Consider the following 13,401-nt stretch of genomic DNA (forward strand, 5'->3'; position numbering starts at 1 on the left):
AGAGGTGCTCTGGCAGAGGACCAGGGATCAGAGGAACAGACGCTCTCATGGTACAGAAATGAAAAAGCTGAGCAGATTTGTAGAAAGATTTTGCTCTAAACCTTCCACATTTTGCCTGAACTTGACCAATTCTCATAATTCCTGGTTCTCAGGAACTTTTCAAAATCACTCTTAACACACAGTAGGATAAATAACAGTAATAAGAACAACAAATACCACCACAGATAAAATCAAAGAAAAATTCCTAAAAGGAAACAGGGGACAAAGAAATGGAGAAGAAAGAAAAAATCTTTCACAAACTTTAAAATTACACTTGCAATGTTTTACCTCTCTCAGTGAAAGCTTGGTCTCCTCTCTCCTGGATCCTGCTAAACAGCTCTCCTCCTTCCATGCTGAAACAAAGAACACAAAAAAACCCACCTTATATTAGCAGGAAGGATAAAATTAACACCTGACTGTGCATCCATATAATCTCATAGAACCACAGCAGGAACAGATAAACATTACAATCTGCATCCTATGTCAGTGCTTTCTAAACATCACACTCACATCAATGCAGGAAACCATTCTGATAAGGCATAAATAGAAAACAAAATAAGACCAGAGAGTTCTGATTCTTTCAGTTTAAGGTACCCTGCCCCAGGGAACATGGCACACAAAGATGGGAAGTCAGATATGCTGGCATTGGGAGGCCGACAATAATATTGTTTCATGTAAAGGGTGGAGAGAAAGAAAAATAAAGAAGAAAAGACATTTAAAAGAATTATTAATTTGTTGTCAGTGAAAAGGACTATATATAACTGTGGTATTGAAGACTAGGGAGAGAATAGGGAAAGTTAGAGTCAAAATAGTTACAACAAGACAGATCACAATGGATCATTGGATTTACAACTGAAGCTGGAAGCTGATCACAACCAAAGGAGAATGTATTGGTAGAGACATTTTTCAAAGGTGTATTAATCAGTTAATGCTTTAATGAGGACAATTGCTATGGAGCACAATGAAAATTTATTTTCTGGTAAAGGTCCCCCATTCTTCCAGCACACAGGATGGCTGGAGCAGCTGCACACTTCCTTATCAATTCCATAAAGGGAACAAGAGATTTCCTGTGCAAACCAAAATTGTGCTGCCGAGAAATCTCCCAACTGCCATCTAAGCCAACACATTCTGCTACTCCCTCCATCCCTCCAAAGGCAGTGCCTGGTGAGGGGCTGCTGCTGGTCCATACCATTCCATGACAATGAGCAGGCATCTCTTTCCATTATGGATATTCTCATACACATCCAGGACATGGACAATGTGAGGACAGCCCGAGGCTCGCCAGTGATACTCGACCTCCTGCCGGGCTTTGGGGTTGTCGTACAGGAGCTGTGGAGAAAGTGCAGAGCAAAGTCAGCGAGGCACCATCGTCCTGCTACCAACTGGCACCAACCTGCTCTGGGGCTCAAAGATGAGCTCCAGATGAGAAAACCTTCTCCAGCCAAAGGATGAGAATCCATCATGACATTTTCACCTTCTCTGGGCTGTCCAACTTGTTACACTGAGGAACACAGAAACAATTGGTCCCTTGGAACAGGAAGGGCCTTGAACGACAGTGAGGAGGGATTTTGAATCTGAGATGGAGACAGGTCTATCTTACCCACTTCTGGGTGGGAAACAGCAAATTTTTCTTACGTGTTTGCAAAACTTTTAAACAGAGAATCTCCCTGCTAAGGACAATAACTCTCCCACCTGCCCTGAGCTGCTGTGATAAGAGACATTCAGGTGGGTGCATTGCAAGTCCTGGAGGTTATGTGAGATTTGAAACAATGAGGACTTTTACAGTGACTCTGAATGTTCTTCTTAAATACTACATGCACTTCTGGCCCCACCAAATAAGAAAGGGACCTTTGGCTATCTAGATGCTTGAACTTTTTTCTATTGCCTGCAAGGCCAGTTTATTTTAAAGGCACTGATCTCTAGAAGGGCAGCAAGAGCTCATCCTTCCTGACCCAGCAACCTCTGCACAAGAAGTGTGTCCCTTCCTGTCTGAAGCACTGCTCTGTACCCGACACCACAAGTGAGCTTTGTGCAGTAGGAGCACATGGCTGAATCGTGCCTGTTCCTCTCTGCCTCGGCTCTCCAGACACCACTAATACTTTGTGACAGAGACTCTCTTTACTGCACATTTGTACAGCTCCTGCACAATGCAGCTGTGATCTGAGTTTGATATGGTAATAATCATGGTGATGATGGAGCAGCAACAAAACTGATGCTATATAAAGCATTGTTAAATGTAGTGAAACAGAATAAAAAACAAGCAAAGAACAACCACCTCTGATATATTTGTGTTAGAAAAGGCCCACAACAACTATGGGGGAGCATTCAGACAGGCAAATAAAAAGTATCACTGATGCACTATTAGGCCTTAGCCTGAAGCTCTTTCCACTCATGCTTGCTATTAGTTTCCAGTGAAAACACAACTGCATGATAATTGCTGAAAAGAAGAATTAACATGTAACCTGTCATTACGGACCTATGAATCAGACCAGAAAACTGTTTCCATCCAATACCCAAGTTAAGCCACAAATGGTGTCACAGGCACCTTCAATACAGGCAAACACATTTTTGAAAGGTCACAGGAACGAAGATGCAAATTCTGTTTTCTTTATTGACTTAAATAAAGACAATTTACATCACTGGGGGAACAATCTTACTCTTCTTTGCTGCTTCAGCATCCCTTTCAGCAGAGCAGACAAAGTAACATGGCAGGAAACATCTGTAGCCCTTCATACAATGCTGGGGAAATGCTTGGGAATGACTAGAAAGAGGGTAAATGCTTGTCTTCTAGGCCGGGAACAGGAAAAGGGTGACAAGTACTCCTCTGCTGAGTGCACATTTTTGGTTTTGTGTGAAGCATTGGAAGGCTGCAGGAGGGGACAAGAGGGCTCAGGAGGGCAGCTGGACCTGCAGCTGAGTGTGCAGCTACACCGTGCCCAGCCCAGGGCCTCAGTTGGGCTCCAAAGCTCCCACATGGCACCAGATGTCCAGCAGAACAGGGGCTGGAGGAGCTCTCTGGCCAAGGTCATTGCCCTGGCAGCCAACCTCCTTCTCCACAGCTGTCATTCTGCATCCAGAGCACGCCCTTCTGAGATCACTGTCCGCCTCTTCCTTCCTGCTCCAGCCTGGCTCTGGCCTCATTTCCAACAGAAATAACTTCCTAAAGAAAGAGATGGCTCCAATTTGGACAAAAAGCCTGCTAGTGAGTCCAAGTGCACTTGCTTTGCTTCTTTCAGCCATCAGCCCATTCAGCAGCCTTTTCTTCACAGCCACTGTGTTCTAGCTCAGTAGGACTGTCCATCAGAATTTTCCCCTCTGGCCTTCTGAGTTTGGGCTGTTGCCTAGAGGTCTCTTCAAAAGTTCATTATATTACATGTGCCACAATAAAGCCTAAACACCCTCAAGACTAACCAGGCCTTCCAGTGTTCATTGTTTGGATATTACTGGATTAATGCCACTTCTGGGCAGAACGCTTCCAAAAGCTTCTCCTCTATCCTGTGCTACTGATCAGACATTCCCATTCTCTGTACTAATGTAACTGCACTATCATCTGTGTCTATTGTGCTTGCACAGTGCACAGAGATGCTATTTTTCAGGTTTGTACTAAGTGCTTATGAAAATGGCTTCAAAGAATTTAATTCTCCCTCTGAAGAGCCTTTACAAGCACAAGGATGCTGCAGTTTCTTTTCTCCACACTTCAAGTAAGTTTTGTACACTTCTTCATGCCAAGATTGAATGTACTCGTGTCAAGATGACACCTGGAGGAGTAGAGAAAGGGAAATTCAAAAATAAAGAGCACATACACATAGCAAGTAACATCTGATATACCAACCAACTGTTAACCTTTGGATTTCTCCTTCTGAACTTCAAAAATAAATGAAATCTTCTCTTTATATCTAAAACTGGAAGGCAGAACTGTACCTTTTAAGACATTTTAGAGACACAGACACTTGTAAAATGAAAGCCGCGTAGGGCTGAAAGCACCAATTTCTGCAAAATTTAGGTGATGATTTGGAAACACAGTCTAAAATTTTAGACTTGTGATTAAATATCACAAACTTGCAAAGAATCTAAATTGATATTTTGCCATCTTCCTGAGCTCAAAGAACGACTGTACTTTTATTGCTGCTGTAGCTTTCATAAGACTTCAGTCAGGTTCCCTGACACTGTGCAGAAGTGCAGAGGCAGTTGTGAACAAATCCAGATCTTCAGATCAGTTTTCCAGTGCTACTGGTTTGAGGGAAGAGCAGCTTTTGGAATAGGAACCCCAGTCACTGTCCTAAAGCTCCCCTGGGGTTCAGCTGAGTCACAGCATGTCATGATAGGCTGTGGGCAGGATCATGAACCAGCCCAATTTCAAAAGCACACAAACCCCAAGAGAAATGCTCCATCTCCATCTCCCATTTTCTCATGAGACCAGATGACACAAAGCACAGCAGCCTTTGCACAACTCCATGAGTGTGTGGTCAGAGAACACAGTTTGCACCAGGAGCTGCTCAGTACAAAACTGGAGTTTTGCTGGAGCTCAGCATCACCAAACCACTGCCTAAAAGCAGCAGATGAAACAGGGAGGTCACTAAAAACAGGGTGATGGATGGAAGGTAGAAAGTACAGGATGTGATTCACACGACTGACTTCAATATCTGAAAAAGCTGAAGAGGGAAAAGAGCAGCACAGTGGGAGTGCTCAGCCTGTTCCTGAGGAACAAGAGGGCAGATGCCAGCAGACACTCCAGGATGTGCTGCCAGTTCAGGGCCTGGGCAGTGCAGGGAGGCCTGAACTCTCATTCTGGGGCATTGGCCTAGCTGAGGTTGGGGAGCACCTGCCAAACAAATTCTAAACTGCAGCTTGAAGGCTGGCTTGCTGGCTCTGTGGAATTTCTTCCTGGGCAGAATTTCTTGATAGAAATGAAAAAAAAAAAAAAAAAGAAAAAGAAAAAGAAAAAAACAGGCAACACAGTATCTTCTAATAGCTTTTCCATTGATCCACTGTGGTATACACAAGGAAGGACAGCAGCAGTCCTCATACCTTAATGGTCTGATCTATACAGGAAATAACCTCAGGGCTCCAGGGAGTGGCAAGTGATCTCCTGGACTCTGAAACTGTAACAACTGAGAGAGAAGAGATCCATGGGCATGGGTAGAGAACAGGCTGAGGACAGGAAACAACCACTTCTCAGTGACTTTCTCTTTAATATGCACTGCCAGATTACACAGATTCCTGTTAGACCTTCTATCTGCTCCCTACATAGGAAATCAAGACCTCCACTATGCTTTTTTATTTATTTTAAACTTCAGCAGTTCTTCCTAGTTCCAAACAAGTGCTGTGTTTGACTTAGAAGTGTTACAGGCTCAGTTCTCATCTACTCCATGTGCTACAATAAAGCAGCATCTGACACTGCAACCATGTCTTTCTTATAGGCATCAATTTCAGAATCTGAACTCCCCTTTACAAGACAATCAGTTTTATAATCTCTATGCCATCTTCCTCAAAAGAAGGCTTCCCATTATTAAAACAGAAATGGAACCTGCAGAAATTTTCAGTCCTAAAGGTCCTCAGCATCCAATACTGACATATAGGCACTTATATCTAGCTTGCAAATAAAAGGTCTAAAGGGCTAAATGCAGGGGCTTTTTGCTTGCTTTCCTCTCTGTGTGGCTGTTACAAAAATGCTGAGTCCTACAAATAAGCCTTGGGAACTGAATTCACACTGATGCACAGAACCTGACACCATTTGCAGCAGAGCAGTTCTTGCAGTCATTCTTTATTCAAGAGGGGTAGATGGCAGAAAGAGACTTGGATAATGTTTCTTTTATCCCCTCCCTCCCCTATGCTACTAAAAGAAAAAGGGGGAAAAAAGGAAAGAAAAAAAAGCTATCAGTATGGCTTTGGATGTTTTGTTTTTTATTGCATCCTGATTATTTCCAATATATCTTCTAATTCAATGTTAACAATCTTTATCTGTTTCCAGGTCTCTTCAGAAGGGATAAAGCCATCCTTTGTGTTAGAACACTCAAGGAATTGAAACGATCAAGGTTTCTTTCCTCATGTATCAGCAGTGCCCGTCAGTCGAGCTGCAGCATGAGCCACGTGTGTGCCTGCAATGGCAGCAAGTGGGGAATCCACTCCTGCAAATCTCCAAGAAAGCACCCATTCTTTTCTTTAAAATGAAAACAATACAACACACTTCTGCTGGAATTATTTAGCACTGAAGCATCAGTCTAAGGGCTAAAATTAGGGCAGGCACAGGTAGAGGGTCATCTGTAAACCTTTCACTTTTCTGCTGTTATTTCAAATCCAGCTTAAGCTATTGGAAATTAAACCTGCTTGGAGGCTTCATTGAAACAAACAGTCATCCTGATTCCTGCAGAGCTTCCAAGCTGCCACCACAGCTGGCATTCCCTGGCCTCTCCATGGGGCTCAGACACACAGCCAGTCCCAAAGGTGGGCTTCTCCAAGCTAATAATCAAGCAACAGTCGAGTAGCACAATTTTCCATCCCTCCTGCCTGTGGTATCAAATCCCTTCCCTCACCCTACTGAGTGTCAGGGTTATACTGCCTGCACTGATGGACCATTCTCTATCCACCTCTTCCCCCCACTCTTCCAGTCTCTACTCAGCTAATCCGGGAAATGGCAAAAGCTGCAGCAGATCTTTGGGGTCTTGCCAGCACAAATGAAAGTGCAAAGTACACGTGGCGTCAGAGCCACGCTGAAATCAGCTCCTTGCTGACACACATGACTTCAAATTCCTTACACACACGCTTTAAAGGGAAAACAGGAGAAAAGAGTGGAATGGACAAAGAGAAAAAGAACAATTTAACAGAGAGATTTTTGGTTTTTTTTTCCTAAGAGTCTGAGCACTAGACGTACAGCAAGTCTGCTGAAGAACTTTGCTCACTCCTGCTTCTCTATCCCTAGAGAGCCCACACCACATAAATACTATTTTGCTCCAAGCCTCTCTCCTGCAGTGAACCAGGTCTCTCAAAAATAACTATGGTGTGGTTTCTGAATTTTATTTATTGTAGCAGTACTCAAGTCACCACCAGGCACTTGCTATGACTCTACAACCTGTGGTAAATAAATGAGACATAGCACTATTAATGCTCTAATTACACATGCAACTAGCCATTCACTCTGCAAAGGTCAGCTGTCTTTGCTCATAAATGTTAGTGGAGATACAGGGAATGCAACTGGGATGGTAAGGCTGGGGGCCAGGATACATGTCAAAGGTATCCCCTTGTACATGTGAGGTTGACATAAAAGGAAGCACAAAAATGAGCCAAAATGCCCACTAAGAAAAGTGACTTTCTTGATACTCTGATAATTTTACATTAATGTATTGGAACTGCAGTGCCAAACATATGCAATTGTACATTCAATACCGTGGGGTATATAGAGATTTAAATAAAAAGCATGCTATGTATTTTACTAGAACCATAATATTACTTTGTATTTTAATACTGTGCTTGTTCTGTGTGGATGGAAAAATATTCCTACTGGCACTGTAAGATTCCAGCTATTCTCAGTTGTGACAGGCTACAAACCAGCTGCATGTGGCTTCTGTTGTATTCAAAACACTGCAAATGGATTTTAGAAGAAAAATAACTCACCAACAGCTACTAATATGCTGCTACCAGACAGGAACATCCTCAAACACTTGTTTATACAAGAATGCCAAGAAATCAGCTCCTCTCTCTACCTTCTCCTGATGACAATTTCTACCTCAAAATGCTGTTTAGCCAGCACTGACAACTGCATTCAACACCTTCAGTCAATATTTAGCAGCTGGGGAGACCTGCTGTAAAGCCCTTTCCAAAACCCAGACATACTAATCTGTGATTAAAATAAAATAATCTCTAGCTCTGTCACTATTTTCACTCCTCCTAAATTTCCAAATTGAGGAAAAGGAAATCCCAGCTGGAAATTATGACATTTCTTACCTTGTAAATTCATTCAAGTGTCTGATATAAGGTTTGCCTTTGAAAGGGAAAGAAAAAAGGAGAAAGAAAAAAAAAAAAAAAAAGCAACAAAATAAAACAAAAAACCCACCCCTCAACACAAACTTCACTCCTGCCAGCCACAAGTTCATAAATTCTGATAACAAGGAGTCAGCTAACTTGGCTTCAGTAATTTATACAGCTCAATCCTTGGCTGAGCAAAATGAATGGACCTTGCTTGTGCAACTTTGCTATGTAAGAAAATGTCAGCAGTACAAAATACTGTGGCACTTCCTCACATCTTCAGCCAATCAAACTTTCCCTCTCCTATGACTTTAGCTATTCATAGGACACTGAAGTAAATTCAAGACTACAGTCTTGATCTTCCAGATGTCTAAGGTCTTTTTGCCTTGAATGAAAGCAAATAAAGGATCACTTAAAACTTTGAGATGTACCAAATAGCAAACAGCTGTGACACCTGCCATAGTGAAATCTCCCACAATGAGGACACATCCTGCCTGTCCAGGACTCAAGAGTTGCTGGGGCCAGTCTGAGACTGAGACGCAGATTTCCACAAGAACTATGACCATCACAAAAAACTCTTTCTATTTTCTGAAGTGCCAGTTTTATTTCCTTACTTTTGATGTTCTGTGCAAGATTGTGATGCAGCAATACCTCCAGAATACACCAGCACTTTTTGTGGCCATGAAATGGGCTGGAAAGTGCCTGCCAGGATGTGACCCTCTCACACACTCCCCGTACTGACAGTCACAGTTCCTAAGCTCCATTTAAACCATTCCTAATGCCCCCTCCTCCCAATAATATGTTATCCCATGCTCTTTCTGTTATATTTTGCTATATTTTTGTCTTACACCTCTGTTTTTCTTTAATAAAACCAAAACTCCTTTACAGCTTACCTAACTGGTAGTAACATTCTACACACATTTTCCACAGAAAGAAGGGGAAAGAGCAAATATAGATGCTATTCTGAGTGCTATAATTTCAGTTTTAACTGCCATGAAAATCACCTGTATTGTTGTGTGGGGCAGGAGGGCAATAATACCAACATTAATAAGCCATGGCACAGTTTTGCTGTGTGGCAGGATGTGGCAGAAGGCACTGAGAAGATCCAAGTCTGATGTTCTCTTTCTGGCTTTCTCACTAATCAGCAGTAAGAAAATTAACACAGATGAGATAATACTAAACAAGGTAGAAGCAGAAATTAGGAACATGTTTAATCTCATTAACTACAGATAACAGTGACTCTGAGAAAAACCTGAGCTGTCCCCCTAGCCTTTCTCTGTATTTTTTGCGTGTGTGACTACAGTCATGAAGATTAAATCACTCAAGAGCTCCCAGGAAGACCTTGACAGGTCTTTGGGTTGCTTGATGGATTTCTGCTGTGGTCATTTGCCATGTGTCTGTCTTTCCACCCTTCTCTGCACACCAGGCCCATTTTGGGACAGTTGACACCTTAATGAGCTTCCCCCCACACCTGCAGCTCTGTTCTCCTCCATGGCCCCACCATTTGGCAGAGAAATTCAGAACTGTCCTGTCATACCACTGCCCACACACCCAAACTCCCTTTTAGCTACTTCCTATCCCCTTCCACAGGAATTTCAGGTTGCCATCCATGCATGCAAAGCTTGGCAATGTGCCACCCCAGGCCAGCTCTTTCTCAGAGCTGTTCTTCCTCGACATCTCCTTCCTCTACACCCACATTTGTGCATTCAGTCGCATGACCAAGTAGTGTCCCTCTCCTACTGCATCATCTGTCTCAAGTACTCCTAAATCATCCAAAGGACCTAGAAATAAACAAAAAACTCTCAAATCTTCCTTCTCCCATTCCATGGGGCTCATCTACTTTGTTTAAACATCACCTTAAGGGGAGACTTGCTAAATCCCTGACATCAGTGGCACCGATAGCAACTCCACGTCACATCTCTTGCAGCAGAGATACTGAGATTTGACCCAGTTCTTGGGAATCTGACGAGAGTGACTCTGGCCAGCACAACATCAAACACTCAATCCTAAAAGCTGTCACCTGTGGCAACTTAACTCCTCTGCAAAAATGAAACAAAGCCCTAAAGCCTTCAGCAAGGACATCTATAAGATTTCTTTAGTGCTTCAATCCACTGCTGTATGTTTTCACATTCGTGTCAGTGCACGCTCTGCCGTCGGCATTTTCAAGGAAAGATCTGGATCTGTTTCTGAGGCACAACTCAGTACATAGCTCTGTGCATGGAAGCTTAATGGTCCTCCAGGCATAAAGATCCCTGGAACTGCTTATTGTGTACAGCCACGACATGACAGAGAATAGTGTGACTGTGAACAGAAACAAAACTCTGCGGCATTCAGCAGAGCTAGAAATGCAAAGGAAGCCATTAAGAGAAAAAGTAGATTGTTCTCCCAAGAGTTGCTGCCCTTATTTTGTCTGAATATATGTTCTAAAGCTAAGTAAACCAGTACACAGGAAAGGCAAGGAAAGAAAATAAAAATACTCTGGGAGGAGGGGGAATTCAACAGATAGAATAAACACAGGCAAGAATCAACACTGCAGTAAAACTGTTATTTATGTTACAATTCTCATTGATGGCTTTTGCTGGGTGCACTGGCTCAGCCACCCCTGGTTAGAGCTCTGCTTTGTCACAATGACAGCAGACTCCAGCACAACTTTCCTTTCAAGCCCCACAGCACACTCCTGCAGCAGCTAATGCCTTACAGAACTCATTATTGATTAAGGACTCTTTAATATCCACAATGCTGGAAAACTCTTCCTGGGACACAGCTGGGATCTGCTAGTTCATACAAAGCCATACACCCCTTCACACTTCCCTTCAGAAACCTTAAACACCCTGCCAGCCACCATTAATTAAGTAGATGCCCCATCCTCCTGACCACAGCTCCCCTTCTCCATCCAAACCTGGCATCTGCCCAGCCTATCCAGGCTCCCACCTTGCCTGTCTGAGAGCCCAAGCCCTGGAGACTCTTCTGCAACAGCTGAGAACTCCTGCTCCTGGTGAGTCACAGCTCCAGCTACTCCAGGCAAGCAGACTTTATTTCCCAAGTCATCCCAACGGAAGGGATTATCTTTCCATTTTGCTGCCCACTTGATTTCAGTTTTTAGCCACTTTGCCTACTCTAAAGATTTTCTCTGTACCAGGATATGCAGTGGAGTGAAAGGTGTGAGCAGAGGGCTCCTTCCCTAACATTCATGTTCCATTTCTTTGACAGAGGTTAGAGAGGAATGGTCCACATTCCCTGCAACCAGCTGACAGGAAGCAGTCAGACACCACAAAGGTAGAGCAGAGCAGCTTAAATGGAAGGATGTTTTTTTGCCAAATCAAGAGCATTTCCTTCCCATTCCTGAATAATTTCCCCTCTTCCTCCTGCCTCATGACTGTACATGAAAAAGGAAGAGGAGGAGGATCTCAGGAATATTTGGAAGTCTGATGTTTTGATGTCTTGTCTAAAGCAGCACCATGCTGAGAGGACTGCACAGGGGTTAGAAGAATGAGATGTAGCAAAAGCACTGATGAAAAACAATAATCATTTCAGGAATTAAGCAATTTTCATCTTTCCAAGCTGAAGCATACCCGTCTCCCTTTCTTAAGGCACTGTCCTACCCCTCCTCTCCCTGCAGCAGTAGCTGCCTGTGGTACACTGCAATGTTGGCTCACTTCCAGAAGTCAGCATGTCTCAGAGAGAGTCTGGGATGAGGCAGGGGGAGGAGGGAGTGACAAAGCTGGGGCAACAGAAAAGAGACTCAGGAGCCACCTGCCTGCTTCCAGCTAACATCAATACCCTGGAAACAGCTGCCCCATGGAAGTGCTCCTGACTCCTGAGGCGATGCTTTCACAGAGGCAGCGTGTGTTCGTCCAGTCTCGTTCTCCTGGATGTGACCCAGCAGGGAAACAGGAAAATATCCCTGCAATGAAGCCATGTTAACAGGAAAACAGATTGCCCAAGCATGCAGCTGCTGCTCCCTCCACAGAGCTGCTCCAACACTTCACAGCAGGCAGTGGCAACGGAAGAAGGCACACAGCCATGATGCTCTTCCCTCTGGATGGGAAGACAGATCCCCAGGTGGAGACTGCAGGGGTAAGGGGAATTTGCAGATTTTGAACATCATGCCACACCCCAGAAAATCTGGATGACACCTGCTTAATATGCAGGATTTTGTCCAAGACCTGTCAGGTGGTGGTAATTTCAACTTCCATGGGCTAATCCTTATTCCGTCACCAAAAATGCTTTATGTTTCTTTATATATGACCATGTAACATTTTCCCAAGCAGGGGCTGCTTTGAAAATCTTTAGAAACCGTCTCTTGATCTATCATTACTATTTCATAACCAAGGGAGGGGTCATTTGCTTGTCAATTTAGACACACGTTTGACCCTCCTGCCCCCCATTATTCCCTAATGGGAGTTACAAGGGCAGCTCACAACCAGCAGGAGACCACCTCCAAATATCATCCCAGTGTGCCTGCCACCACAGGCTTCTCCACCCCCAGAGCTCTTCCGTGGGCGAGGGAGGAGAACCCCTGAAGGTCTAGGGAAAGAACATCAAGACAGTGATACATTGTTCTCATCACACAGATCTGCAGGGCAAGCTCAACCAGGTCATCAAATGCGATCCCTTTCAAACACTTCTTAATACTAAATGATGATATCAACTACTGCAGGAGCTGGAGGCATTTTTCAAATCTTAATGCATTAAAACTCAAAACTCCTGAAGTCTCAGTTTCTTCTTAGAAGTGACTGTTCCAAACTAAGAGGCTGTGATATTTTGAACATGGGGGGTACTCTGCCAGAATTCATAATTATCACTATCTGTATTTCCAACTGCAAGATTATAACTATTTTAGTCAAAACTAGAAGTTTCCACATGAAAATATACAGCAGATTGGTAGAAAAGCATTCATAGGTGCTGGACAGAACCACCATAGAAAAGCACTAAGAGACCCTGGATTTCTAGATCAGATAATGCACAGCAAAATTCATATGAAGCCTGGCTGCAGAAATCTGCTTCCAGATCCTTGCTCTGCTTGAATTAGATGAAGATCTTCCACTTTACTACTTGAGTTCTTCCAGCTCTTACAGAGAACTCTTTGCATGCCTACAGGGTGCAGTGCCTCCCAGTTTTCACACCTGGAACACAAGCTGGCAAAATAGGGACACAGCCTTGAATTCCTCAGAGCCCAGCTGAGGGGGAACCAATGACTATTTTGGGAAGAGTATGGATATTCTCACTTCTTGTGAGTAGTTTTAAAAGGTCCTGGGTGTTTCTTAGTGCAGGGGATACAAATTGTTGTATTTGATAGTTTTCATGCAATCACAGTGCCATTTTCTGCTCAGTTTTAAGGGAGGTGTTTCCAAAACCAACTGTCACACAACAAAAGAAAAGGTGAGCCTTAGCAAGAAA

General features: G+C 43.5%; 1 protein-coding gene across 3 annotated transcripts in view; it reads right to left on the reverse strand.

The window, feature by feature from the left end:
* The window catches only part of MAPKAPK3 (MAPK activated protein kinase 3), a 49,617-nt gene that overhangs the window by 15,211 nt on the left and 21,005 nt on the right, over positions 1–13,401 (reverse strand). For all 3 annotated transcript variants that reach the window (XM_077786078.1, XM_021529150.2, XM_077786079.1), the window contains exons 3-4: positions 1,229–1,368; positions 328–392 (exon numbers count right to left, since the gene is read on the reverse strand). In XM_077786078.1, the coding sequence (XP_077642204.1) occupies positions 328–392; positions 1,229–1,368 (205 nt within the window). The remainder of the gene's footprint in view (positions 1–327; positions 393–1,228; positions 1,369–13,401) is intronic.

This window comes from Lonchura striata, chromosome 12 (genome assembly GCF_046129695.1).
Source record: "Lonchura striata isolate bLonStr1 chromosome 12, bLonStr1.mat, whole genome shotgun sequence".
NCBI lineage: Eukaryota > Metazoa > Chordata > Aves > Passeriformes > Estrildidae > Lonchura > Lonchura striata.